The sequence below is a fragment of the Chanos chanos genome, chromosome 5, assembly GCF_902362185.1.
Source record: "Chanos chanos chromosome 5, fChaCha1.1, whole genome shotgun sequence".
In the NCBI taxonomy this organism is placed as follows: Eukaryota; Metazoa; Chordata; class Actinopteri; order Gonorynchiformes; family Chanidae; genus Chanos; species Chanos chanos.
This window is the reverse complement of record NC_044499.1, coordinates 8,392,594-8,419,391: the sequence shown is the minus strand read 5'-3', so window position 1 is coordinate 8,419,391 and position 26,798 is coordinate 8,392,594. Positions and strand designations below refer to the sequence as shown.

The window sequence follows — 26,798 nt, the reverse complement described above, 5'->3', positions numbered from 1 at the left end:
GATACCCTTTTTAAAAAAAAAAAATCCTATTGGAATTATATTAACACCAGGAGTGGACTATTTAGTTACTTTAAGAAAGAAAGAGAAGAAAAAAACAACAACAACGACAACAAAAAAAAGATTAAAATCCTCAAAAATCTAACCGTGCTGGACTCATCCTTAGTGGTGATACTTAGCATAGAGTGTTAGCGTGTGAGCTCCACATGAGATAAAGCCCTTTTTTTGTTTGTTTGTTTGTTTTGGCAAAACGCGCACACCTCTGCCAACTGCACAGTGGGTTTAATGCAATGTTTGGACACTTTTTTTTTTTGATTTGTAACTGTGTTGATGTTCTATACTCTTCCTATACAAACACCTCCCCACCCCACCCCACCCCCCCAACCACCCAGTTCCCCTGATCTGTCCTACCATGTCCTTGTTCAGGTCGGTGTCTTATCTCTCACACATGCACTGTGACCTGAATTCAACCAACCAAATTTGCAGGGAGGCACCTCCCTCAACTTCATACTAATTTTAATGGTCATATTATCAAATGGACTCTGGTAGAGCAGGCTTACAATTATACACATCAAACAGTGTCAAGCTGATTGCTATTATTATTATTATTATTTTTTTGTTTTTTTCGTTGTTTTTAGTCCATTTAAAGATGATTGAAGTTGACAAGCAAAGTTGACTGTTTGAATTCAGGCCTGCCTTTCTCAACAGTATGACTGTCGAAATAACGCAGCCGGTAAACAAGCTCATATCCAGCTGGACAGAGGCAACAGTCCGACCGGGTCGTTTTCCTCATACTGTTTACCAGCCCCTCTGACCATCAGTACTATAAAAAAAAAAAAAATAAGGTAAATGATACAGTATTGTCAACAGCACTGTCTTATTTTCAATAAAAAAGAAAAAAAAAAAACCCTGAGGTGGACGTTGCCGGACATTTTTAAAGCCTTTGATCTGAGGTGCAGACCATCATACAAGCAGGAGATGAGGATTCATTTACTGCTGCCCATTTTGTAAAAAAATCTGTGTTAGTGTATGATTTTATTGTCGTTTGGTAACATTATGTCTGTGGTGATGGTGATGCTGCACTGAACTGTATAAATAATTTTCAGGAATGAGTTTGACAAGTCAAGTAAGAACTTAGACTCGCCTTTTTCAAATAGAACAAAAGAGAGAAAAAAAAATAGCTTCATGGCTACATCAGTGATCAGTTGGACCTGACTGAAATCTCTCTCCAGTCCCCAAAACAGGGAAAAAGATCAGTACCAGATTCAAATAAATAAATGCAAACAGTTTTAATGTACATTTATAACGTGGAAGGTAAGTAAAACACATTTACATCAACTCCGTGCGGATCATCATTCTTAAACGAGTCACCTGTAATTATTGTAATCCCCAATGACCTTAACTGGTGACTACGCTTGGAACCTGTGCAAACAACAGTCTATCCGAGCCAAAGACAGCCCTCTGGCATATGAGAGAGAGTACAGGCAATGTTCAGAGAGATGACTGCACGGGGCTGTCTCCTGAACACACTGTTCTTTAACCCCACGGGAGTTGTTCTTTCTCTTCTGCCCCTCAGCTGGGGACTAGATTCTTCTTGCGAATCCACCTCTTGTTACACTTTTGTGCTTTTGCATTGTCCTCTGCACCTGGAGAGATAAAGACACAGATGGTACTTAAGCCTGCTGCTCATTAAATCGAGTGCTTTTGTAGTCATCCACCTTCCAGAAGAGTTGTGGCTTCAACTCACACAGAAAAAACAGCAGGATTTAAAATGTGGGGGTAAAGATGTACGTAAACACTAACACAGGCTGGTAAATTCAGTCAACTGCATCGCAGGCAACCCAGTTCCTATCGGCATAGCTGGGCCTTTGATGTAAGAGACAGGGAAATCAGTCTTGAATAATAACTTTCTGTATGTACAAAACTTATACAAGTAATATAAAATAATACATATTGACCAAGAAAATTATTAGATTAGATCTGGGATTCAGTTTAAACCTATGAAAAAGAAAAAGATGGATACTCTTTAGTACAACTCTGCAGTTCCATAGAAAAAGTTGGTGTTGCCTTTAAAACGGAAGAGAATATTAAAGCTTTGGCTTTTCATGAACATTTCATAAATGGGTTTTTCACTCACAAATGAACCCAAAAATATATATATAAAAAGAGCTTAAGGTGACAGCTATTTTCTTTTGCTAGAGTTGCAGACAATTTATATAGTAAGGATCCTGAAAGTAGATTTCTGTTCTGCGGAACTCACCCAGATGTTTACCATGACCATGATTTTTCTAAATATTGCTTTGAGCTCTTGACTTCTTTCCGAGCTCAGAATCATTGTTTTCATTTGAGCTGGTGTATAACTTCATGTCTCACATGTACATCTTTACTCTTAACTCGCATACATACATAGGGCTTGGAATATCAGATATGTATCGCTTTTACACGCGTACACTGCTCTGACTTTCCGCAGTGAAGCTGCCGTCTTGGAAAAGAAAAACAAGAGACAAGAGTGTATGATGTGACTCGCTAACCCAGTGTCTTGCAGAGATGAGTGTGTGAGGGTTGAAAGGGTCTGAAACTTACTCATTTGTTTATTCGCAAACTGTACAGCAGCACCTTTGTTTGGGCCTCTCTTTTTCTCAAGGGACAGGAGCTGAGCATCTGAAACAAACAGAAGTTTGCTTTCAGTTCATTAACCAATTAAAGGCTTAAAAAACATTCCCGCAAACAGGTTCACTACTCGCCGCTGGACATCATTCCCGAGTACGAAGCTACACAAATTATGAGAGGCCAGGTTTTAGTTTCCTGTTTAAAAAATCCATGCTGCATGTTATGCATTGAAGAGGAGGCAGTCAAACTCTTACTTGTCATTCTCTGGATTCCTTTACCATACAAACGGGACTGAATAAAATCCATAGCTGCTTGCTGCTGGGAGCTGCCGATGGTATCATCTTTCACCCTCATTACACTGTAGTTTCCCTGTAAGCTGAACATTACAACACCCACTTGACTACCATAGTGCAAATATGCAGAGATCATTATCTTACTCACGCTGTACATCTTACACGGTGATTTTGATTATTCTGAGGGATTTACCTCCTAACTTTTGAGGCCTTCCTCTGTTTTTTCATTGGCTCTTCCTCATCCTCATCTGAAAAGTCAATAATTACAATTTGAGATTAAGTGGAAAAGTATTTACTGAAATAATCAGAATCTCATTTTAATGGAGATGATGTCGTAGACATTCCTGGCCTATAAATATGGAATTAACAGATATTTAACAAATATTTACCTTTGTTTTCAGATGGCAGCTGCTGCTCCTGTTGCCTGCAATAGACAGTGAGAAGCAGTTTTGTTTTAGAATTTGACTTTAGATGTTGTACTGTAAAATATGCAATTTAAAGTGGGTCAAACATTCCTTTTGACTGATGAACATGGTGTGTCATTTTTACCCGTTTATAAATTCAGACGTTAACGGTCACTGATCAGAAAAACTCACGTTGTGGGTGCTGTCTCCAGTTCTTCCAGCAAGTCTTCTGGCAAGAGTCTTCTTTTCTTAAAAGCAACGACAAAAGTGAGATTTACGATAACCTGCGACACTAAAAAGTGCAGGTACTCCGTAAAACCCCAAATTTAGAAGCGACAAGAAACCTGGATGTGGGTAGACCACATAAGCTTTCGTTACACTTTCATTGGGGAAAAAGTGCTACTCGATGGGAAATACCTTCTGTTCTTGGAAAAGCAACTGTCTTTTCCTTCGCTTCTCCTTCAGCGATTCCCTTTCTCTGTTGATTGAGAATAGTAGGTTTGAAAGATTACATTTGAGGGCATGTCAGCATGTAATTGATAGCACAACACTGACAAAATGAGCACCTTCTGGCCGATTCCAAAGCATTTTTCACGCTCTGCAATGCAACAGTCTTCGAATCCTCAAACGCCACTTCATCGGGAGCTTCGTCGTCAGTTGAGTCCACATGATCAACCATTTTTTCGTTTATTGTGTCCTCTGATGATGAGTCGGGGTCCCCACGTTGAGCTTTCGCCATTTTAACTGCTGACAAAACTAGGATATCAGCAAAGACAACAATGTGGACTGACGAATAACAGAAATAATACCAGAGGATCAAGAAATCGCCCCCTGGTGGTGTGGAAGTTAACAAGAATGTCTACGTTAACAAGTTCATCAAACTCAAATACAGCTGGCATTTATGAACGTAATCCTTTTTATATATCAAAGTGTTATAAATGTATCTTCCACTTCACCACACCTTGGGTTACGGAGCCAGATGCAATCAAGCATTTAACTGCGTAGATTTAGTAAAAGCCCCTTCACAGCAGAGAAACTAAATCCACACTGTTTATTCCTTTGTGTGTAGAATCAGCAGAAAAGTTATTACGTATGGGTGAAAATGTTGATGCTGATATAACCGAATGTAAAGACATGTAGGAATTTTCAGTCATATGTTGAACTGCCCTGGTATTTCACAGTAACTGAATTATTAAATGTTATTAAGTGATCAAGAATGTAATTCTAGACCAACTGTCACCCGAGTAACTCCTTGGTAACTTCAAAACAAATATCATTTCATATGTTTTCAATGACAGGTTTAAATAATTTTCACTTGGGAATTAGCAGCTGACTTGTTTTCTCATGATACGCTTAAAACTCTGGAGAAGTGGTTTGGCTAATAAATGAACACAGCCAGCAAATTATTAGTACCACATGATGAGATTTCACGTTCTTTTCTTAATGTGCTTTGAAATAATCGCAAAATATTATTTCAAATTCCAATATTGCGTTTGAACACGATCATATTTCCATATAATTGCTCATACGCTCTTACGTAGCTTGTCGGTCTCTGTCAAGAATTGGCCAATCAGAGCGATTCTGGCAGACCGTTGACTGGTCCATCATCCTCAGCACTATAATAAAAATACACGAGTTCGCATAGGCAGCAGATCTGCATTACGTTGTGCTGGTGTATCGTCCTCCGCCACGATATTTAAAGCGTAGTGGACTGTGCTATTGCATGTATTGCAACGGAAGATTGACAAACATGTTACATTCTGTTGTTTTTATTTTTTTGGCCTGCCTGGTACCGCGGTCCTTTAGCCATCCACGGTCTGTCGCACCTCCGGCACAGCCCTGTCTTGCTCCAACGCAATGGGAGGGACGAATCGTTGAATACGACCACAGCACAGGACGGAACACACGGGCCTCTGTTTCATATGATGGACAGAACCAACAAATCCGCATATTAGAGCAGAAGAAAGGGCATGTTCCTTGTAAAAAGTATGTGTTTTTCACATTAGCACGAAACATGTCCTATTGTTGTGGGACTGTAAAATGTCATCGTATTATTATGAAAACACCAAAGCTTGGTTCATTCGCCTTGTCCTCAGCGGATCCGATTTGTTTAGTGATTGCTGTTGTAAACATGATGCTTCAGGAAGTTTGACTGCTTTGATGCCTAATGTTAAATTACTGTTGACTGAAAGGGTTTGTTGCATTATAATAGCCTAGTTGACATTTTGATCACTTATTATTTGAATTTCAGTTTTGATGCAGTGCAGGTGTTTTGTATGGCATGTCATACTGTAAACGCAGATTAAAAATAGCTCTTGAAATGAGGCAGCAATATCAGACAGTGCCTGATATTTCCAAAGAGTTGACCAGAGTTGTAAGAGATCAGCAGTCATGGACATTAATATTAATCACTTTATTATGACTAATTTATTTATAATCGATGTAACACTGAAACAGCAGAGCCACAATGTATCTATAATATTCACGGATATATTTTCAGTTTCATGAAAGGGCTGTTTCACAGAGATGAATAATTATTTTTTAGGCCTATGAACAATTTCATTTTTGCATTTTTTCTCCTCAGGTACTATGAGTACATCTACCTTTTCAAAAGTGGTGTGATGTTCCAGATTGAACAAGCTACCAAACTGTGTGCTAAAATAGCTTTAACTCAGGAGTGGGACCCCTTTGATATCCCAATGAACTCCACCTACGAGGACCAGTACTTTATTGGCGGACCTGGAGACATGATTGAGGTTCAGGAGTGGTCTGACAGAAAACCAGCCCGCAGAAGTGAGTAGATTTAAAGTAAAAATCACTTTCTTTTGTGTTCACAGTTTTGTCTCCCCACTACCTCCTAATCCTAGTCCCATTTTCTGCCTTTTAGCATCACTTGAAACAAGTCCACTGGATTATCTGTGCAAATCTGATGCCATCATAGGGTTATGTATATTAATTGTCTGAAAGTCAGAACAGAACTTTGTTTGTGCATGACATAGCATCACCATAAGCTTTTTCTTTTTTTCTTTTTTTTTTCCTTTGCAGATGAGGCATGGGTGGGGGCGTACACTGTGAAAGACTGTTACCCTGTACAGGAGACCTACACCAGGAACAGCAGTGTCACCACTTCCACTCGTTTCTTTGACCTTCGGCTGGGCATCAGTGACCCGACAGTGTTTACTCCGCCTAGCACCTGCCAGGCAGCTTTACCTGTTAGGATGATGTCAGACTGCTGATCCTGGGTCAGCTGGTGCCTTCAGCATCACTTCTCTTCTGGGTTTAGCACCTCAGAGAAGAGAAAGACTGAGAGCTTAGCGAGAGGCTACCTGAGTATAAAAAAAAAAGCTTATAGTGATGATTACAAAATGTGCATTTTACTGTTAAATCATAGTGGTGGTTGTAAATCCTGAAATTATGAGCTATGAAAATAACTTGCATATCAAGTGATAAACGCGTCGTGTAATCTGTTTCATTTGACAGTTTATGACTGATTACAAAGCTAAAACTGATTTATGTTGACACTATGTGAATTTAACACCATTTTTGGCACTTGCTGTATTTGATTTGGCACATTAACTTGTACTATGCTACTGATGGTCAGTTACAAAAGCTGTTTGGTTTTAACTGAATTACACTGAATGTAATTTTAATTCGCTGTGGTTTGTGAGTTTTTAAAAATGAATTTTTCTCCTTGTCACCACTAAGACAATCATCAACCAGTATAGGATTGAAGAAGAACTACTTTGTGACATGTTTATGAGATCAGCTGTGTATATCCCACTGTCTTTACCTCCGATCAAGTTGTTATCTCAATTGTTATCTCTCTGATGAGAAAAAAAAACCAATAAATAAGACAGTGATACAAACAAACAGCTCTGAGCCTTGGTTACATACATTAAGCATAGATTACAATTGCAGAATTGTTGCTACCTCCTCAGCCATTTTGCCAAATACAGTATCAGGTTTATTTTAACTGCACCACCACGAAACGACATTATTACCATAGCCTACAACATGGCCTCGAAATAAACGTTGCACAATGCAAGGCATCATCATATGATATTTTAATTGAACTGCAAAAGTGAAAACACAATTTTAAAATTTAAAATACAGATGTTTTGCCTGTCATGTATCTCATGGCAGTGTGTACAAGTGCATTGGAATATGGTCGTCTCAGCGAATTCGATTAATCAGTCTTTGAACGGAATGTCCTTTTCATACGGAATGATTAAAATCACAGACGATAACGTCATTTGTTTACACCACTGACCGCAGCTGTCTTTCTCAACTACATATCCCAGCGATCCCTTCATGTAGACTTGATGGTCACATTATTTCCTGTCCGACTGAAACGAGTTTCGCCTGAGACCTGGGCCAAAATCTATCTCAGCGAGTCACAAGAAAAACATTTGTGCAACGGACCCAATAGAGAGAATCTACAGCATCTCTGAATCTATCTACTCATACCGGTAAGCATATATCATAACTTAAATCTTTCAGCTTAGGTATTTTCATAAAGAGGAACGCCAGTGTAAAATATGGGTATGATTACAATACTAGCGGTACCAGCAAAAGGACAAATGTTTCTTATAGCAGGCTATCAGACAAATATATGTTTCGCAATCCTACATAGTTTTTTAATAAGACCGTGTTATTACAAAACTTAACGTCCACAATGATTAGCTTGTCCTACTCACACCATTGTGTATCATAGCTACTGCCACACGAATCAGTTAGATGCGATAGGCTATACGAATTTTGCATGAGTCAACGTTTACCGCTGAAGATCCGCCATAGGAAATAACATTCTCTGCAAGCTCCATATATTCTCAAAACGCGTTTCGTACACTTGCGACGAAATGTAGGGAGCTACAATTTTAAAATCTTGATTAGCCCTCTCAATGAGTTATAATACTAGTCCTATGAATTTGACTTTGGGAGTGAAGTGATAGTGTTCTTGATATTTCCGTTGAGGGACTAACTTACTCCGTATTTTATAGGCAGTGTGTCTGTACTAGTTATCTTGATTGAAGCAGTGTGATGTGAAATTCTTCATAGGCAAGACGATTACATCAGCGAAGTATATCAGGCCTTTTAACACCACAACGAACTGCGTCGGCCGTCACAGCGGTTCATTTTTTGGGGCCCAAGGTGCGGGCACTCAAAGAACCTAGGTTCATTTCGAGAGGTTAAATACACCCCCCGAGGATACAGTTTATGACAGAATGACTTCTATGCCGCTCTGGCTGGCCACAGACAGGTCGCGTAAATATCGGCACTTCTCTCTGTCAAAACTGACAGCTCGTTTTGCTGTTTCTGATTTTTTTTGGCAGTCACTGTGCAATAAGGGAAACGGAAACCATGTGCTTAATTTAGCGCATAGGTCTTTTCATTTCACACATATTTACTTTTGGGCTAGAGAGAAGCTACAGCTCAATAATGTGTTTAAAACTGTAGTTTCAGTACTGTTTGTGCTTAGTTTATGGTATGAAAAACCTGGCCTGCTAACTCAGTCACCTACCCGTGTCTTCTTATCTACATGTAGTTTACCTTTTACTTCCTTGATTATGTAACTATTGACAACAGACTGACTGTCCTACTTTTACCAACACTTTAACCCAAATAGGTTATAGATATTAAGCATTACTTGACCATTCACATGGAGTCAAAAGGCTGAAAAGATTCATCTAACAGACTGCTTGCTCAGTTACAATGTGCCCTGTTTACCATTTGAAAATACTACATGATATGGACATAAAACTTTGTTTGGTATTTTACTTATGTATGTGGAATGCCAGAACTTTTAGATAGTCATTAGGATTAGCTAGATTAGGATTAGCCTGAATATTCACAATTATGTGAATGTAAAGCACCAGGGACTGACCAGTTTTTTTTTTTTTTTTTTTTTTTTTGTTTTTTTTTTTTACTGTTCAGTAAAAAGAGAACTTGTTGAGGAACAGGAGACGTACTTTATGTTGACTCTTGTGTTAAAATAAATCTACTGGTTCGACTTTTTCATGAGTGATTACCGAACAATGGAATAGTTGCAGAACTATGGAATCTTCCTGTTATGAATCTGAATTCACCCTCAGTTTTTTTTTTTGAGCTACCAGGAATAAGGCTATAAAACTTCATGTAAATTGCCATTAACATTTGCTGTGTCTGGAAATATCTGTGTAAAAATGTCTCATTCTCCAAAATGTCTGGAAAGATTGGGTTATGCTAATCGCATTGCTTAGCACTGTTTGCAAACGTTGCGTGTGAGCTATTGTCATATGACAGCAGTAAATGCGCACCTTGGATGACACATTGTTTTTTTTCCTCATAAACTGAACAAATCTACAATGGACACACTTAAGCAAACAGGGCCCCCGAACAACTTTGAATTTTATCTTAATAATAATAATAATAATAATAATAATCTAGGAGAAATGTTTTTCAAGCAATGAAATCAATAAATTAGCTCCACAGTTATAATTTTCCATCTGTCCAACAACATCCCAAACACCTGAACATGTCCAGTAGCTGTTTTTTCACGTTTACAGTGTAGTATATGTGCTGCACATGTAAGTCCTGTGTTATGTGTTAGAAGTGTGTAAAATGTCTCTAATCCGCGCCACCCGCTCTTCAGCAGACGCTGACATGGTCGGTGCGGCTGACGCCCCCCGGCAGTGAGAGGGGAGACGTAGACAGAACACCTGGGCGGATTGGGCGTGGCCGGTCATGGACAGTCAGTACAGCAGTAGTGTGGACTCCAGAGCCACGTTACGCGGGATGGGCTCCATAAACTCTACCCCTGTGTTTGCCCGCATTGAATCCTACGAATCGGGAGGGAAGAAGTGCATCTCTGACGTCAGGAGGACTTTCTGCCTTTTTGTGACCTTTGACCTCCTGTTCATCACTCTGCTCTGGATCATTGAACTCAACGTATGGATTGATCTAGCAAAGCATTTCTTCCTCTTTTTCCATGAACAGTAAAAGAAAACTTATGTTTCCATGGGATTTCTACATTTCTTGTAGAACTATCCCGTGTTCCTTCGTTGACCTTGTTTGTGGTCACAAAATCGCATTTTGTTTGTTCCTCTTTTTTTTTTTATGTAGTTACGCCCACTTCCCTGTTTATTGGCTCTATTTCCTGGTCTTCCTCAGATAGACCAAACAAAACAAGACTCAGATCTAGATAAGAGGACAGAGTTTATGTCCCTTCGACCCGCAGTTGCATCATATATAATGCTGATGTTTTGTTGATCATTCATCTGAAGGGCTTTTAACTGTCTTTTCTTTTGCAGGTGAGTGGAGGCATAGAAGAAAGACTGAAAGAAGAAGTTTTAAAATATGACTACCACAAGTCATTTTTTGACATATTTGTAAGTACGGTCCAAAGCATGCTTTTTGTAATGTGTAACAACATATTCTTTTTTTTTGTTCATAGATGTTTTTATTAAGAACAAGGAATGAAGGGAATTCTCTCGTAACTTACTTTACATTCAGCTGCATCGTCACGGTACTTTATGCACTGAAATGTTATGCGTTGTCCCTTCGCTCGAAAAACCTGTTTAGGACCGCATGCCCTTAAGCCTGCAGCATAGGAAATTGTTTAGCTGGGAAACCAGAGCAAAAGAAATATCCATGAATTTGAAATTTGCGTAGGTGTTTAAATCTAATAAATGACGTTTTGCTGGTGAATGACTGATGATCAGTAACCGGCCACATCACTGGTTTTGCGCGAGCTTATTATGTTTAGGTTATGCTAGCATGTTGTGATATATCAGGATCCTGACAGCACCTTCAACTCTTGTCTCTCTTTTGTTATCTCTGTGTTCAGGTACTGGCTGTGTTCCGCTTTGCAGCCCTTATACTTGCATATGCTGTGTGTAAACTGCGTCACTGGTGGGCAATCGCTGTAAGTGGATCTCTGTAATATACTCAGTTAAAACATTGTCAAATGTCTCAAAGTTTTAGGAGAAAAGTAAAAGTTATTCCCACCTTTTAACACTAGGGGGCAGTATTGTCCTTCAGAACTCTCAGCTTGAATGCGCATCAGTTCTGTTTTGTCGCAGTGTTATGGCCTAATAGCTTATAGCTACTGAAGCTACTGAAGATATGCCAAAATATACAGTGATGTAAGCCACTGAGAATGAGTAAATTATTAACTGACTAATAGAATTACAATAATCGAATGAATGTAATGAACAGGTAATTAAAACTGAGTACTCTTATTTTGGAATGTCCAGTCCCCACAAAAGCATAACATCCTCTGCGCGATGCCAACTTCACGTTGCAGAATAATAGATACATTTATCTGTATTACATGCTACTAGGTAACAATTTTAGATCATTTAAATGGTTCAGGTATTGAATTAAATGCTTACATTTCAGTGTGTTTGTTACTCAAGTGCATGTGGTTGCAGAATAATCCTTCTTTTAATTGCCTTTCTTTTCTTTCTTTGCTTTAGATAACTACAGCCATCACCAGCGGTTTCTTGATTGTGAAAGTAGTAATATCTAAGGTACATATCTCTCTGGCTGTCTTATTTATTCGGCCACCCCGATCCTACCATTATGTCCAGTTCTTCAGTGAAGTGCTACTCTTTAACTGTAATGGAAGATATGGTTAACTTGACATCGTTGGAGGACGCCTCCGTAGTTGGGCCTTTGTTGGGTTGCGCTGGTAGTGATGGTGTCGTGATGAAAACATGAGCTTTCTAATAGCAGAGATACATTTGTTTAGGTATTTCTGAATCTTAGCGACCATCGCCAGTGAAATACGTCATGCATAGTGGATGATGAGACCTTGATGATGAAAAAAAACGGTGAACATTCTGTTCAAGATCCACTGCAGTCTAAATATGACTGTTAGTCAGCCCGTTTGACTAAATATGACCGTTAGCCAGTGGTGTATATACTCTTGATATGCAGACATTTCCCTGAACTTTAATATCCTTGACTTTACTTTGTCTGTTCCAGCTTCTCTCCCAGGGAGCCTTTGGGTACTTGTTACCCATCATCTCCTTCGTCCTGGCATGGATAGAGACATGGCTCCTCGACTTTAAGGTTCTGCCTCAGGAGGCAGACGATGAGAACAGTGAGTCTACACCGATATTCATTACTGCCGACTGACACCAGGAATGTAAATTATTAAATGATGATGACGGTGATGATTATTATTATTACTATTATTATTATTATCATCATTATCAGGTAGTCATGTTAGTTCAGGCAGTAGCTGATACTCATTTAGTTTGATTCCTATTTGTTCTGACTTTGTCCACTGGTTGTCTGTGTGTGTGTCTGTCTGTGTGTGTCTGTCTGTGTGTGTCTGTCTGTGTGTGTGTGTCTGTCTGTGTGTGTCTGTCTGTGTGTGTCTGTCTGTGTCTGTGTGTGTGTCTGTGTGTGTGTCTGTGTGTGTGTCTGTGTGTGTGTCTTTGTGTGTGTCTTTGTGTGTGTGTGTTTGTGCGTGCGTGTGTGTGTGCACACGCCGTGTCCCAGGGTTTCTCACAGTAAGGGATGTAGCAGAGCGAGCCCCACTGATGAACCCTGGGCCTTTGTCAGACGGCCAGTTCTACTCCCCACCTGAGTCCGTGGCAGGTGAGATCAACTGAAAGCCATTTTGTCAACAGGGACACATCTCATGAAGTGCTGTGTATATTAGTCATTTAGCTAATGATAGGCTTTTTTTTATTGTCATTATTATACTTTGGGGCAAAATAACACATACTAACCTGAAAACAATGCGCATTTTTCTATGTGCATAACCTCAGATTCATTCAAAGTATATTCTGAAAGTGTTGGAATTTTTTTTTTTTTTATCTAAAATGATGAGAAATAACTGAAAATGTTTAGTATCAGTTGTGGGTTTCATTGACATGTCTGTTTTGCTATGACTTTCTGTTCAGCTTTTTTTTTTTTTTTTTTTTCCAAATGCCCACAGATCCACATTATAACGTTAAATAACTGTTAAACCACGTCATCATGTTTTCCTGGAACTATTACTGTTAGGGTCCAAACAGGTGCATCTTTGCTGAAGTAAAATTAGGGTGTACTTAAAAGAGATCAAAAATAGAAATTTCTTAATAAAGCAACGGTATCATCTGTGCTATTTATACGTAAACTTTTGAAATGAAGAAATTCTGTGAAGGAATGTTGCTGCTTTGAACCTATGTTGTTGATTGTAAAACTATCGCATGAGCTTATCCTGTGGTGTTGATTGTAAAACTCTCATACTGTCTTGTTTCTGACAGATTCTGATGAGGATCTAGAAGATAAACACGATCCTGAGAAACCCGTTATTTAGCTGGTAAATAAATTGATGCTTTTTTGTTTGTTTGTTTGTCTTGTTTGTTTGTTTTAGAAAATAGTGGCCTGCGAAAGATCACGGCACTTTTCCTCACCATTCTGTCTTCATTTGGTCGAGTGTTTGTCAGATTGACATTTATGACTTCATTGGAAAATATGGACTTCATTGGAAAATATGGAAATGCACATAATAATATGACTGTTTCTCTTCTCTTTTTTTTATTTCTTTATTTACTTATTTATTTATCACATGTCCTTTTTAGGGCGTCTTCAGGGTCACCGAGCGTAAGCTCTGATGTATACGTGACGCAGCCCGGGGCGGCTCCGGCTCTTAGCTTCTCGGGTAACGACCACGCCCTCTGACCTCTGACCTCTGGGGTCAGTCTGCCTTAGCGCCATCAGCATCGCGTTCCGCAACCCTCCATCTTCCTCCACTCGTCTGCATAGCTCAAGTTCTTTGTGCAATTGTTTTATACTGGAGTAAGATCACAGTGCACTGTTTGTAATGTCAAACTTTGTTGTTGTTTTTGTTTTTTTCCTTTTGTTACTGAAAAGAGGGTTAAAGAGAAGGGGGTACTCAATACCGTGCCACAAGTAAAAGCATGACTGCCGTGTTTACGCCCTTTTTTTGTTATTGTGTGCAATGATTCAAAGAGCTCATTACTCAGTCAGAGCTGGGGCTGTATCCCTAATATAATCAGAATTGCATTGCTACCGGTCTCAGTGTATGCTGCACGCTTCATTTCTCTTAAAAAAAAAAAAGAAATTGCTTATCGACACTCGTTGATGTCGTTCTGCCGTCGACATGCGTGTGTGTTGCGAGGAGTCCCGAATATGTGAAGACGTTCCGAGAGAGGTTTCGTTTCCTTTTGTTCAGCCGCAGTTTGCAAACGAGTACGCTTTTTTTTTTTTTTTTTTCTTATTTTTAATTTGATCAGTATTTTCCCTCATAGCAATTACAAAAAGCCACATGCAATGCACATGTCTCCCAAATGTTTTCCAGATTTGTGGGATCACCGTTTTACCATGCTTTCTGTCAGTGTGAATTTATGGCGTAAGAAATAGAGTTTTCATTAACTGAAGTCAGAAATACATTTGTTTACTTGCAAATGAAAGGGCTCGCTTTGTTCAGTTCAAACCGTGTTTTAAGGTGCACACATTATAATGTATGCCAATGCACAGATATTGAATTTCTTTTCTGTTGACACTGTATCAGTGAGCGATCCCTTTATTTGCATCATTTTAATACAGTTTAATTAAAAAAAAAAAGCAGTATAATTATGTTGCTTTAATGTATTTTTGCCTGAATTACCCTGAATGATAAAGGGCTTTACAGAACTGTACAGAACTGAGGCAAGTTGGCATTCACAGATTACTGTATTTTTTTTTTTTTTCCAGGAAATAGCTATTAGTCATAAGGAGAGTCCTGACAATGCATTCTTCTCAAAATAAATTCACAAGTGGATGTTTTAATTCAAGCTTTTTTGTGTTGTTTTATTGTTTAAGCCTTTATTTTTAACTTTAGTGACTGTCACAGTTTCTTGTTCACCATCCGTCTCTCTGATATTGACAATCTGCTGTTGATAAATAATCTCGGAAAATTGACAATAAACATGATGCATTCATTAAAAAAAAAAAAGAACAAAAAAATTGCACACGTCACAAGATTCTTAACAACTTCATCTTTACTCTCTGATTTTTGTGTTTTAAACTTGCTTTCATGTAAATGGGTCGAAAAGCCGCTGAGGGAAATATTTTGCTCTCGCGAATCATACACCCAAAGCATGAAGCACCCACCCACATAACCCACAAACAACAGTTTCCCGCCTAACCCACAAATAACAGCTTAAGATGTCTAACAGCTTTGCAGTATCTAATAAATAATCAGCCAATGAAACTGCGGGTAAACTGTTGCATGGTTTTTTTTTGTTTTTTTTTTCCAGTGAAGACTTGCTTAAGCCCACACTGAAGACGTGTTTGTCACATTCTCTGACCACACTGGTTTCGATCACACACACGCTTCGCTCTTAATGCATACCTAAGCAAAAATGCACATTAGTAAACAACTAGTGCATGTAAAATTAAAATGCAAGTGTGAAACACTCATACTGACGAGTAAGTTACCATCAGTATGATTTGTGTTAATGATAAATACATGTTCATTTACGTGAATATGGAAAAAGTCATATGTTAGTTCACTCATATGCCTCCTTTAACAGAAGAAGATGTATTTCTCTTCTATGACTGTACTAAAAAGCAAGCAAGCAAGCAAACAAAATGTTTTAATTTTTTTCTGAAACTAAATGATTTACATGGAAAGCTACAAAAAGAAATCCAGAGAGTAAAAAGGGGATTTTTATTGAAACTTGAAATTAAAGTCATGTGTTTTAATGAAGTAAACCCTCTTAAGAAGTTGCATGTCCTGCAAATTTGCACATCGGTTTCAGGGCTATACAAACTGTTTCTAAATACAAGTGTAGACTTGATATTTAAATGTATATAGTATGTGAATTGCACATGAGCTTGCTAAAGTTATTATATTCAAAAATTTATATTATTGTTATGGTTATGGTTATGATTATCATTATGAATATTATGATTGTTGTTGTTGTTATAAGTAGTAGTAGTAATAGTAGAAGCATACACTATGATGCCTTTATAACTGTTTTTGATATTTATTTTGCTGTTAATGTTCATCATCTTTATTCATTGAATAATTATTCAAATTCATTAAAAGACTATAAAAATGTTCCTCTGTCACATAATCACACTATCAAACGGTGACTGTATCATTATTCTCCTTTTATATAAATTACTTTACCATCTGTGCAGAGTGAAAGAGATCTCAGTGAAATACCAGGTATTAGTTTACTCTTTTAGATTATTCAATTGAATGGATTGTAAACACTCTCTTCACAAACACACTCTTCACAGAACATCACAGTCATGGGAAGACTTTGTCTTTTGGAAATATGATTGCATTTTATCACTTGATAGATAACATATGTAGTGGGTTAAAAATGTCAAATGCAAAATGTATTAGTAAATATTGGGATTATGAGCCAAACAGTCCTATTTATTTATTTATTTATTTATTTTAATCATTTGTTTGCTTATTTATTCATTCATTTGTTTGTATGTTTGTTTATTCACTTTTATATTTTCCCTCTGATTCACAATTTCCGAGCTAATTCTTCACACTGAGCCACAAAACAATTTTATTGAAAAATAAGTAGGTGGCAGCAAATATGTTTTATTTTACACGAAAAGCAACAATATTAACTTTAACATAATTATAATTTTAATTCGCCAGTAAAAATGACATAATTCGAGCATGTCCGATTACAACCCTGGCCCAACGTTTCTCATATTCTCAAGAGGTCAGATTATTAAGTAACCTTGACAAGCTTCTTAACATAACAAATGATGAATCTGTACCTAGAATAAAACTTATATTAGCGGCATTCAGCAAAATTGTGCAAGTCAACTACAGTTACAGAGTTTTAAACCATTAAGAATTTAAACACTAGACTGGTAATCTAAGAGGACAAGGAGAAATCACACTCTCAAACAGATATCAAATAACTGTTATTCCATCACACTGTGCAATGAATGAGACAAGATATTAAAAAGAGGAAAAAAGAAAGAGAAAAAATATGAATTACATGAATTTGATTGTAATAAGCTACTTCGATTTTCTACGTCAGAATTTCCATTTGTAAGATCTATGTTGTTGGAGCTAGCTTGGCCTCAGCTCTTCTCTGGTACAGCAGAACACAGACGGCAATGAAATAGACCACGCTCTTCACAATCATTGAAGTATATGTCCAGACAAACAAACGCAGACCGGGCGTCACCTCAAGCATTTCTGCAAAAGAAGAAAGAGAGGAAATGTTTGGTTACGTTTGACTCAGTTACGCTTCTTAACGGTAGCTTGTCTTCAATATCTTACATTGGATATGTAGTGACAGGTGAAAGCTGCGCTCATATGCAGGAAAACAAAAATCTGTATCTGCATAAGGTTTTACCAAATTTCTGGAGGCCACCCTGCTTGGTCGGGCAGGTGGCTGAAGGCTTCTGTGAAGACTTCTGTGTAGGCTTCACTGGCTCGTCTTCTGAAAAACCTGCAGAATAAGAATATGACCAGTTAGGATACAAACACATATTGGTGATTTAATTCACCAATGTCACTGCTAAAAACACCAGTAAGTGATACCTGAAAGTAAAAAAGAAACAGACAGGCAGACAGACCAAAAGACAGATGGATAGATAGATAGATAGATAGATAGATAGATAGATAGATAGATAGATAGATAGATAGATAGATAGATAGATAGATAGATAGATAGATAGATAGATAGATAGACTTATAAACAGACAGATAGACAGAGAGGCAGACAGACATACAGATAGATAGATAGATAGATAGATAGATAGATAGATAGATAGATAGATAGATAGATAGATAGATAGATAGATAGATAGATAGATAGATAGACAGATTACCCCTTTCAGCTGGCGGAACTTCTATCTCGTGCTTTACTTTGCAGGAGTATTTGCTGTCACCAGCTTTCTTCTCGTCAATGATCAGCATGCTGGTTACACCTTTCCCTGGGTCCACCTGCTCCAAAACCTCCCCCTGTGCCGCTTTGTCCCCAATGCTCCATTCAAATCTCACTATGTCTGGCATCATGTCTCTGGCATTGCATAGCAGAGTGATCTTACGGTCTTTTGGTTCGGAGGGAGAGTACAAAGTCACCTTAGGTGGCTTAGGTGAGTCGCCTGTACGAAAGCAAAATGTTACCACATTAACAATGTGATAATATTACTCAATTTAAAAACATTTATAATTTAATGATGCTGCTGACACTGTTATTTAACAAATGCACTCAATTTTAGATGTACTCCTTATGCATCTCGGATTGGCATAGTTAAGTGAAACAGAACATATTCCCATAAATCCTGTCAGTTCAATTTATGAAGGCAACAACAAGGGAAACTGATTAAACAGCCTATGCTTTTTTGTATCGATTTATTCAATGTATAGCCATTTAATCATTATTTCTGAAACTTCTTTTTAATTCTTTTTTTAACCATTTTCAACAACTGTTGATTTTTTTAACATTAGTTTAAGTCAGGTCAAATCCCAACATGTTAAGGAAAGTCTAATGTCAAATTCACTCTGTGGTGTAGATACAATTTTGAGGACTTGAGAAGTTATTGAACATGAAGTAAATACAGTGAATATCAACTTGAACATCAGCTTAAATCATTGTCAAACTGTAATTTGAATATCAACATAAAACCACTGATGTTTAATTTGATCTATCGACCATTGCCTTCCCAGAAACAGCCTGGTTTCTCTCAGGACCATGCCCAGACAATCAAATCCACTCAGCTGCAGGTTAAATTACAAATGGCTTGTATAGATATCAGGCATAACTCCAAATGTGAAGTAAATTATTTTTATCAATCGCAGTTAGTTTTGTTCCAGATCCAAAGACTGTAATAGCATAGCCGGAATCACAGATTAACCTCATAGCAAAATCTCAGGTGAAAGTATACTACAAAATGGACAACGCTGCAAAACTCTCAAAGCAAAGCTCCTAAGCAGAATTTAAGCAGACCTATTTTGATTGGCTGAATGATTAAAAATATTTTGACTCTTTTTTTTAAATTATCTCAGAATTTCTATGAGGATTCCATACGTTTGCACAAGGAACTCAGCAAACAGACGCTCTAGAAGCTCTAGATCACCTTACATGATTCAATAAATATTTCTGTCATCACATTTAAGAAAAAAAAAAAGGTTTTATTGGTAAGAAACAAGCTTTTAGAGTGATTTTTTTTTTGTGCTGTGTATGAAAACATAAATAGCAAATAGGGGCACAGCGGCACAAGAGATATCATTATAAGATATGATAACGGGAAAACAATCTCCTCGTGTATTCTCTCTTTGAGGCATTAAATTAGGATTAGATAGTTAATTTTTTCATATTTAGTCAAATCAGAATGCTCACAGAACTGCACACAAATAATAAAATTGTATGGGTTTTTTTTTAGTCATTCTAAGTATATTTAAGTTACTTGTGTCCCCAGTCTGGATCACTCATTAATATTAATCATCTGTTTCATGCGATACATGAATACATTTACAGTATTCAGACGCAGCTCAAAACAAAAAGTTAATCATGAATAAAATTGCACAGGGCCTATGTCCTGAGAACATTTAGCGTGTGGTATTTTTACTTCTTAAAGATCTGCTTTCTTTAATTTACACTAAAAACATACACAAGGATAAACTATTTAACCATTATTAGTAATACTGACGTTGTCAGGCCTATCATTAAGTTACTATGTAAAAATTCATTAAAGGTAGAGAGATGAGGCCTACTGTAGCTTGACCAATTACTCTGAGTGGCACTTTAATGTCAGCTGACAAAAAAAATGTTGTTTTTAAAATTAAATTTGACAGATTGCTATCTGTTTTCTTAACAAAAATTAATCAAATGTACCTTATAACTGCTTTTTAAATTTATGATTGATGCAATGCTTTTTGCAGCAATGAACTGGGCTCATCCAAAAAAAAAAAAAAGTAAATTTTTTTTTTTTTTGCATTTTACCTTCTCCTAATGTAAAAGCAGGGCATTAGATGGATAGTACAGAGCTCATTGACACATTTCTTAACAATATCTTTGTTTTCCCATTTAGCTCACAAAACAGAACACAAATGCTAAACAAGTATGATGCATGAAACTGTTCTTACCAGTGACAACAAGCTTTGTTCCAGATCCAAATATTTTAATATAGTAGTAACCACCACCAGACTGCCTGAGTCACACCCAGATTAACTTCAACACAAAAACTTCTGGACAGCTTGGACATCTTAAAGCTTGGTTTTTAGTGATGCCTAAAGTTTCCTAGATTTTTCAACGGGCAGTTTGACCATATATGTGTGTATATATATATATATATATATATATATATATATATATATACACACACACACACACACACACACACACATATATATATATATATATATATATATATATATATGAATGAATTATCTGAATGAGAAAAACAATGAATTAATTAACTGGGCAAAAGAGAGCCTAATGTTCTTCATGGAAAGTTCAAAATATTCAAGAAGTCAATGTTTAAAAAAAAAATACATACATATATTTTTATATGGACTTCTTAAATATTTTGCACTTTCCATGAAGAACATTAGGCTCTCTTTTGCCCAGCTAATTAATTCATTGTTTTCCTCATTCCAATAATTCATTCACCTCACAAATGTCCAGCCTTTTGGCTCTGTGTAATAATTTCATTGTTAATTGTTGTAAAAAGAAAAAAAAAATTTCTTCTTACCAGTGACATATAATTTTGTACCACTGCCAAAGACTTTGCCTCTCACAGTCTTACAACGGAGAGCAAAAACAACCCTCCTCCCATGGACTTATTGAATTAATTATAATTCATTATTTTTGCAGTGATTAACAAGATCCAGTCAGAGAAATCCTTTCACATTACTAATTTTCTGCTCTTTTTCAACATCCTGACTCTCTCTCTCTCTCTCTCCTTCTCTCTCTCCCTCTCTCTTTTTTTTCTTTAACATTTTGTCCTCCGCTATTGTTGAAGCAGAGCATTTGATGGGTGATACAGGGCTCACTGGTATATTTCTTAACACTTTCTTTGTCTATCCTGTTAGCTCAAAAACAGAACACATGTACTAATTTGGTATGATGTGTTGCAATGTGCCTTGAATGATTCACATATATTAAAGAGCAGATAATAGTATTGCCATGCACAATGATAGGTTAAATATTTCCGGTTGCGTACCAATGCCAACTGTGAAGATAAAAAATAAACAACACCCCTGGATTAAATATGACTTTTAAGATTCCACATCTGAATGAAACTGTTCTTACCAGAGACAATGAGCTTTGTTCCAGATCCAAATCTCTTGATAAGGTAACTACCACCACTAGTCACACACTCAGATTCAATTCGAAACAAAAACCTAAGAACAAGTCTAATATCTCAAAACTTGTTTTTTAAGTGATAAAATGCCTTAATTATCCTAGTATTCCTAGATTTTTTTTGTTTGTTTGCTTTTATTTTTGTTGTTCTTTGCAGAGCTTAACATTTTTTTAAAAATATCAACCTCTTGGATGTTTTGCATGTTCCTTGAAGAACTTTTGGCTGTTTTACTCATTTGGTTAATTGATTCATCTCACAAATATCCAGTCTTTTGGTTCTGTGCCGCAATTTCACCGTTAACCAGTTATGAAAAAAAAGAAGTTTTCCTCTCACTAATGACATAAAATTCTCCACGATCTAAAAACGGAATGAAACTGTTCTTACCAGAGACAATGAGCTTTGTTCCAGATCCAAATCTCTTAATAGGGTTACCACCACTAGTCACACACTCAGATTCAATTCAAAACAAAAACCTAAGATCAAATCTAATATCTCAAAACTTGGTTTTTAAGTGATAAAATGCCTCAATTATCCTAGTATTCCTAGATTTTTTTTGTTTGTTTGCTTTTATTTTTGTTGTTCTTTGCAGAGCTTAACATTTTTTTTTAAATATCAACTTCTTGGATGTTTTGCATGTTCCTTGAAGAACTTTTGGCTGTTTTACTCATTTGGTTAATTCATTCATCATTTGGTTAATTCATTTGGCTCTGCGTAATAATTTCATGGTTAACCAGTTTTAAAAAAAGACGTTTTCCTCTCACTAATGACATAAAATTCTCCACGATCTAAAAACGGAATGAAACCATCCTTACCAGAGACAATGAGCTTTGTTCCAGATCCAAATCTCTTAATAAGGTAACCATCACTAGTCTCACACTCAGATTCAGTTCAAAACAAAAACCTAAGAACAAGTTTAATATCTCAAAGCTTGCTTTTTAATGGATGGAATGGCTTAATTTTTAATTCATTCATCTCACAAATATCCAGTCTTTTGGTTCTGCGTAATAATTTCATGGTTAACCAATTACAGCAAAAAAGATTTCCTCTTACCAATGAGATATCATTTTCCAAGACCTAAAAACTGAATAAAACTGTTCTTACCAGAGACAATGAGCTTTGTTCCAGATCCAAATCTCTTAATAAGGTTACCACCACTAGTCACACACAGATTCAATTCAAAACAAAAACCTAAGAACAAGTCTAATATCTCAAAACTTGGTTTTTAAGTGATAAAATGCCTCAATTATCCTAGTATTCCTAGATTTTTTTTTGTTTGTTTGCTTTTATTTTTGTTGTTCTTTGCAGAGCTTAACATTTTTTTTAAATATCAACTTCTTGGATGTTTTGCATGTTCCTTGAAGTACTTTTGGCTGTTTTACTCATTTGGTTAATTCATTCATCTCACAAATATCCAGTCTTTTGGCTCTGCGTAATACTTTCATGGTTAACCAGTTTTAAAAAAAGAAGTTTTCCTCTCACTAATGACATAAAATTCTCCACGATCTAAAAACGGAATGAAACTGTCCTTACCAGAGACAATGAGCTTTGTTCCAGATCCAAATCTCTTAATATAGTAACCATCACTAGTCTCACACTCAGATTCAGTTCAAAACAAAAACCTAAGAACAAGTTTAATATCTCAAAGCTTGCTTTTTAATGGATGGAATGGCTTAATTTTTAATTCATTCATCTCACAAATATCCAGTCTTTTGGTTCTGCGTAATAATTTCATGGTTAACCAATTACTTAAAAAGATTTCCTCTTGCCAATGAGATATCATTTTCCAAGACCTAAAAACTGAATAAAACTGTTCTTACCAGAGACAATGAGCTTTGTTCCAGATCCAAATCTCTTAATATCAGAACTACCACTCAGATTCAATTCAAAACAAAAACCTAAGAACAAGCTTAATATCTCAAAGCTTGCTTTTTAAGTGATAAAATGCCTTAATTTTCCTAACTTTTCCTAGATTTTTTTTGTTTTTGTTGTCTTTCAGAGAGTTTTTTTGCAATATTAACTTTTTAAATAGTTTGCATGTTTTGTGAACTTTTGACTCTGTTTTATTCATTAGGTTAACTCATTCCTTTCACAAATATCCAGTCTTTTGGCTCTGCGTAATAATTTCATGGTTAACCAGTTTTAAAAAAAGAAGTTTTCCTCTCACTAATGACACAATTTTCCAAGATCTCAAAAAGGAATGAAACTGTTCTTACCAGAGACAATGAGCTTTGTTCCAGATCCAAATCTCTTAATATCATAATAACCACTGCCAGAGTCACACTCAGATCCTTTTCAACACAAAAACCTTAGAACAAGTTTAACATCTCAAAACTTGCTTTTTAAGCCCTGAAATGTCTCAATTTCCCTCAAACTTCTTTTTTTAGACTTTTTAAAAGGAGAGTTTAACAGGAGTTTTATTTTAAATATTGACCTCTTAAATATTTTGTACTTTGCTTGAAGAACATCAGGCTCTCTTTCACTCATTCAGCTGATTAATTAAGTTCACAAATGTTCAGCCTTTGGGTTTTGTGCAATATTTTCATGGCTAACTGGCCGTAAATGAATAAATAATGAACTAGCAGGCCTTTTTCCTGTAATGATAATGATAAATTCTAGTTTGTACTGAAACTCTAGACGCATTCAAAAGAATATTAATATTTGAATCTTACTGATATAAAACCTTAAACCATTAACAGCAAAAAGATAAATAATAATAACAATGAAAAAAAGAAATCTCATCCGCCCAGTGAAATAAACTTTGATCCAAAAATTGGAAGGGTATGAATCCTACCCGTGACAATCAGCTTTGTCCCAGAACCAAAGCGTTTAATCCAATCTGAGTCACACCCAGATTAAGTTCAAAACAAAAACAGGATGTATCTATCAAGGGAAAAAATCTTTTCTTTCCTTTAATTTTTAAAACTCTTCAATGATACGTATAGCTACATTTCACAGAATATCTGTGAAATCTTTAGTATTTTTTCTGACAGCAGTTGTTACACTCAACCTCATTAGTCTAATTTAAACATTTCTTCTTGACCAAGGAGTGTCTTGACCTATAGAGCTCTCTCTTCATTGATATTGAGTGACCTGACAACCATGCTAAACTTTGGCACAGGGGACAATTCTACTCTTAGAAGTTTGACAAAACGATTTCACGTCTTACCGGTGACATACAATCTTGTCCCACTGCCGAAGGTTTTGCGGGTGCCCACAGTATTATATTCAAGAGCAAAAAGTCTCCACACACTAAACCCCTAAACAACCTTTCTCACTCCTTATAGATACATCTGTAGCAAAACTGCCGTTCAGCTGATTGAAGAGTCATTGTAATATATATGTAAAGCAATTCTCTCGCTGCCGATTTCAGTTAGGTTTACCTCCTCACTAACTTAATTGAAGGCTCTTTCAGTTCAGTGACTCATTCACAAATGAATTTAACAAATGAAGGTTAATTGCCAGTATATTCAGCATAACGTTAAAGGTTTGTCCTCCTGCAAAGAGAACTCTCAAAGACACAAACGGGGGGAAAATAAACCCTTGAAATGAGGATGGAAAAAAGAATGAAATCACGTTATTCCTACCAGAGACAATGAGTTTTGTCCCAGATCCAAAGACTTTAACATACTCTCCTGACTGATACACACTCAGGTTCAACTCTGCACAAATACTTTCACAAAGTGCATGACTTGAATTAAAAAAGACTGATATTTCAGACGACGTCTTTTTGTGCCAAATATGTGACAGTTCGAATATTGCTCTCTCTTAAATAATCTGTTTTTCCCTGACCTTAAGATATAAGGTTGCTGTTTTTTTAATGTCTCTTCTTTTCATTCATTTTGACTAAATAATCAGGTTTTCACATTGCATATTGGCCAAAGGGGCAAATCCATTATAAACTGTTTGAAAAAGTCTTCTTACCATTGACATAGAGTCTTGTACCACTGCCAAAGATTTTTTTAGCTCCCACACTGTTATGGTCAAGTTCAAAAACACTCCACAGCCTATTTCATTTGTTCTCCCTTATAAGATTAAGGCGACTGAGGGCCAGTCATGATACCACATGTTCAACATAAGCTTAAACACTAGTGTTTCTATAGAAACAATACTTGAGGAAACGAATTAGGAAAAAAAAAAATCATCTCCTGACTGAAATTAGCTAACGATGAGGAGAATGAAATGAAATGATTCCTACCACTGACGATCAGTTTTGTCCCGGACCCGAACTTTTTAATCCATACACCCGATGATGTACACCCAGATTAAGCTCAAAACAAAAACTCAGCAGCGAATCAACTCGTCCAAATCAAGGATTTGACAATAAAAAAAAAGACACACATATACTAAATTTGCAGACAATGTATTATATACCCATGCTAAGATTTCAGATCATATCTTTGCATACTGAAGAGCGGAGAGTTAAAGTACTTTTCCTTATTAAATACTCAAATGCCACTCCCCACTGGACAAACAAGTACCCCACCGATAATTATTCTTTAACAGAAACTGAATTTTGATTAAATCAACGAATCTGTTATTATTTATTTGAAAGACATTTCTTACCATTGACATAGAGTCTTGTACCAGTGCCAAAGATTTTTTCATCATCCACACTCTTATGGTCAGAAACAAAAACTCTCCACATACTATTTACTGCGTCTTATACTTTGCCTTCTCCACAGATATGTGGCCATATATTTAGCAAATGGCAGTTTTGTAGTATCAGAGTTGTTGTCATATGCAATCAATACATATAGTTTTTTTTATGTTGTTATGTGTTTTTGAACTTTCATTTGGGCAATGAAAACCGAGTAAAGTTATAGGCATGAGTTTAGTCAGACGTGAGATTAAAAAAAATCCAAACCGATTAATTTGGTCCTTAATCTCCGAGACAGGGATATGCATGTCAGAGTGATGCTGGTTGAGTAAAACAGAGTGAGATAACAAATACAAACTAAATGCTGGAAAAAAATGACATTTCTGAAGGTTTCAAATCTTACCAGTGACATACAGTTTTGTCCCACTACCAAAGACCTTCTTGCCACCCACAGTATTATATTCAAGAGCAAAAAGAGCCTCGATACCAAAAACTACCAGCTTTTCACACACTTCACCTTCTACACAAGTTTACAACAAGGTCAACTGTTCAAGGAAAACGTGTGACATAATAATTTGTTTTCCCTTACAAGGTTAAGGCAACTGAAGGCCAGTC

General features: G+C 36.6%; 4 protein-coding genes across 5 annotated transcripts in view; 2 read left to right on the top strand and 2 right to left on the bottom strand.

The window, feature by feature from the left end:
* Positions 1–1,282: 1,282 nt before the first annotated feature.
* nol7 (nucleolar protein 7) lies at positions 1,283–4,043 on the bottom strand. The gene is made up of 8 exons (XM_030775521.1): positions 3,871–4,043; positions 3,722–3,782; positions 3,497–3,552; positions 3,290–3,324; positions 3,094–3,148; positions 2,862–2,983; positions 2,581–2,658; positions 1,283–1,643 (listed from the first exon to the last, which is right to left on the bottom strand). The coding sequence occupies exons 1-8, from the start codon at positions 4,041–4,043 to the stop codon at positions 1,570–1,572; spliced, it is 654 nt and encodes a 217-aa protein (XP_030631381.1). The 3' UTR covers positions 1,283–1,569.
* Positions 4,044–5,054: 1,011 nt separating this feature from the next.
* On the top strand, positions 5,055–6,540 carry epdr1 (ependymin related 1). Its single transcript, XM_030774583.1, has 3 exons — positions 5,055–5,290; positions 5,889–6,097; positions 6,350–6,540. Exons 1-3 carry the CDS (start codon positions 5,055–5,057, stop codon positions 6,538–6,540), a joined length of 636 nt encoding a protein of 211 aa, XP_030630443.1.
* A 1,148-nt stretch (positions 6,541–7,688) lies between these two features.
* Positions 7,689–14,487, top strand: stard3nl (STARD3 N-terminal like). Of its 2 annotated transcripts, none has more exons than XM_030775519.1 (9): positions 7,689–7,773; positions 9,939–10,231; positions 10,594–10,671; positions 11,130–11,207; positions 11,761–11,814; positions 12,272–12,389; positions 12,794–12,892; positions 13,546–13,601; positions 13,864–14,487. In XM_030775519.1, the coding sequence occupies exons 2-8, from the start codon at positions 10,028–10,030 to the stop codon at positions 13,596–13,598; spliced, it is 684 nt and encodes a 227-aa protein (XP_030631379.1). In that variant the 5' UTR covers positions 7,689–7,773; positions 9,939–10,027; the 3' UTR covers positions 13,599–13,601; positions 13,864–14,487. The 2 variants fall into 2 exon arrangements, with proteins under 2 accessions (XP_030631379.1, XP_030631380.1); XM_030775520.1 differs by having other exon boundaries at positions 9,936–10,231.
* Positions 14,488–17,325: 2,838 nt separating this feature from the next.
* Positions 17,326–26,798, bottom strand: part of LOC115812095 (immunoglobulin lambda-1 light chain-like) — a 107,227-nt gene continuing 97,754 nt past the window's right edge. Inside the window, exons 3-6 of the mRNA XM_030774582.1 lie at positions 20,367–20,427; positions 18,107–18,382; positions 17,629–17,724; positions 17,326–17,468 (exon numbers count right to left, since the gene is read on the bottom strand). Coding sequence (XP_030630442.1) covers positions 17,326–17,468; positions 17,629–17,724; positions 18,107–18,382; positions 20,367–20,427 — 576 coding nt within the window. The remainder of the gene's footprint in view (positions 17,469–17,628; positions 17,725–18,106; positions 18,383–20,366; positions 20,428–26,798) is intronic.

Excerpts from the sequence above, each read along its gene's own strand:
- nol7 (XM_030775521.1), bottom strand. The coding sequence starts at position 4,043 with ATGGCGAAAGCTCAACGTGGGGACCCCGACTCATCATCAGAGGACACA. Across the intron at positions 3,149-3,289 it reads GCTGCCATCTGAAAACAAAG|ATGAGGATGAGGAAGAGCCA; the intron begins GTAAATATTTGT and ends TTGACTTTTCAG. Across the intron at positions 2,984-3,093 it reads AAGGCCTCAAAAGTTAGGAG|CTTACAGGGAAACTACAGTG; the intron begins GTAAATCCCTCA and ends TGTAATGTTCAG.
- stard3nl (XM_030775519.1), top strand. The coding sequence starts at position 10,028 with ATGGACAGTCAGTACAGCAGTAGTGTGGACTCCAGAGCCACGTTACGC. Across the intron at positions 11,208-11,760 it reads GTCACTGGTGGGCAATCGCT|ATAACTACAGCCATCACCAG; the intron begins GTAAGTGGATCT and ends TCTTTGCTTTAG. Across the intron at positions 11,815-12,271 it reads TGAAAGTAGTAATATCTAAG|CTTCTCTCCCAGGGAGCCTT; the intron begins GTACATATCTCT and ends TGTCTGTTCCAG.
- epdr1 (XM_030774583.1), top strand. The coding sequence starts at position 5,055 with ATGTTACATTCTGTTGTTTTTATTTTTTTGGCCTGCCTGGTACCGCGG. Across the intron at positions 5,291-5,888 it reads GGGCATGTTCCTTGTAAAAA|GTACTATGAGTACATCTACC; the intron begins GTATGTGTTTTT and ends TTTTCTCCTCAG. Across the intron at positions 6,098-6,349 it reads CAGAAAACCAGCCCGCAGAA|ATGAGGCATGGGTGGGGGCG; the intron begins GTGAGTAGATTT and ends TTTCCTTTGCAG.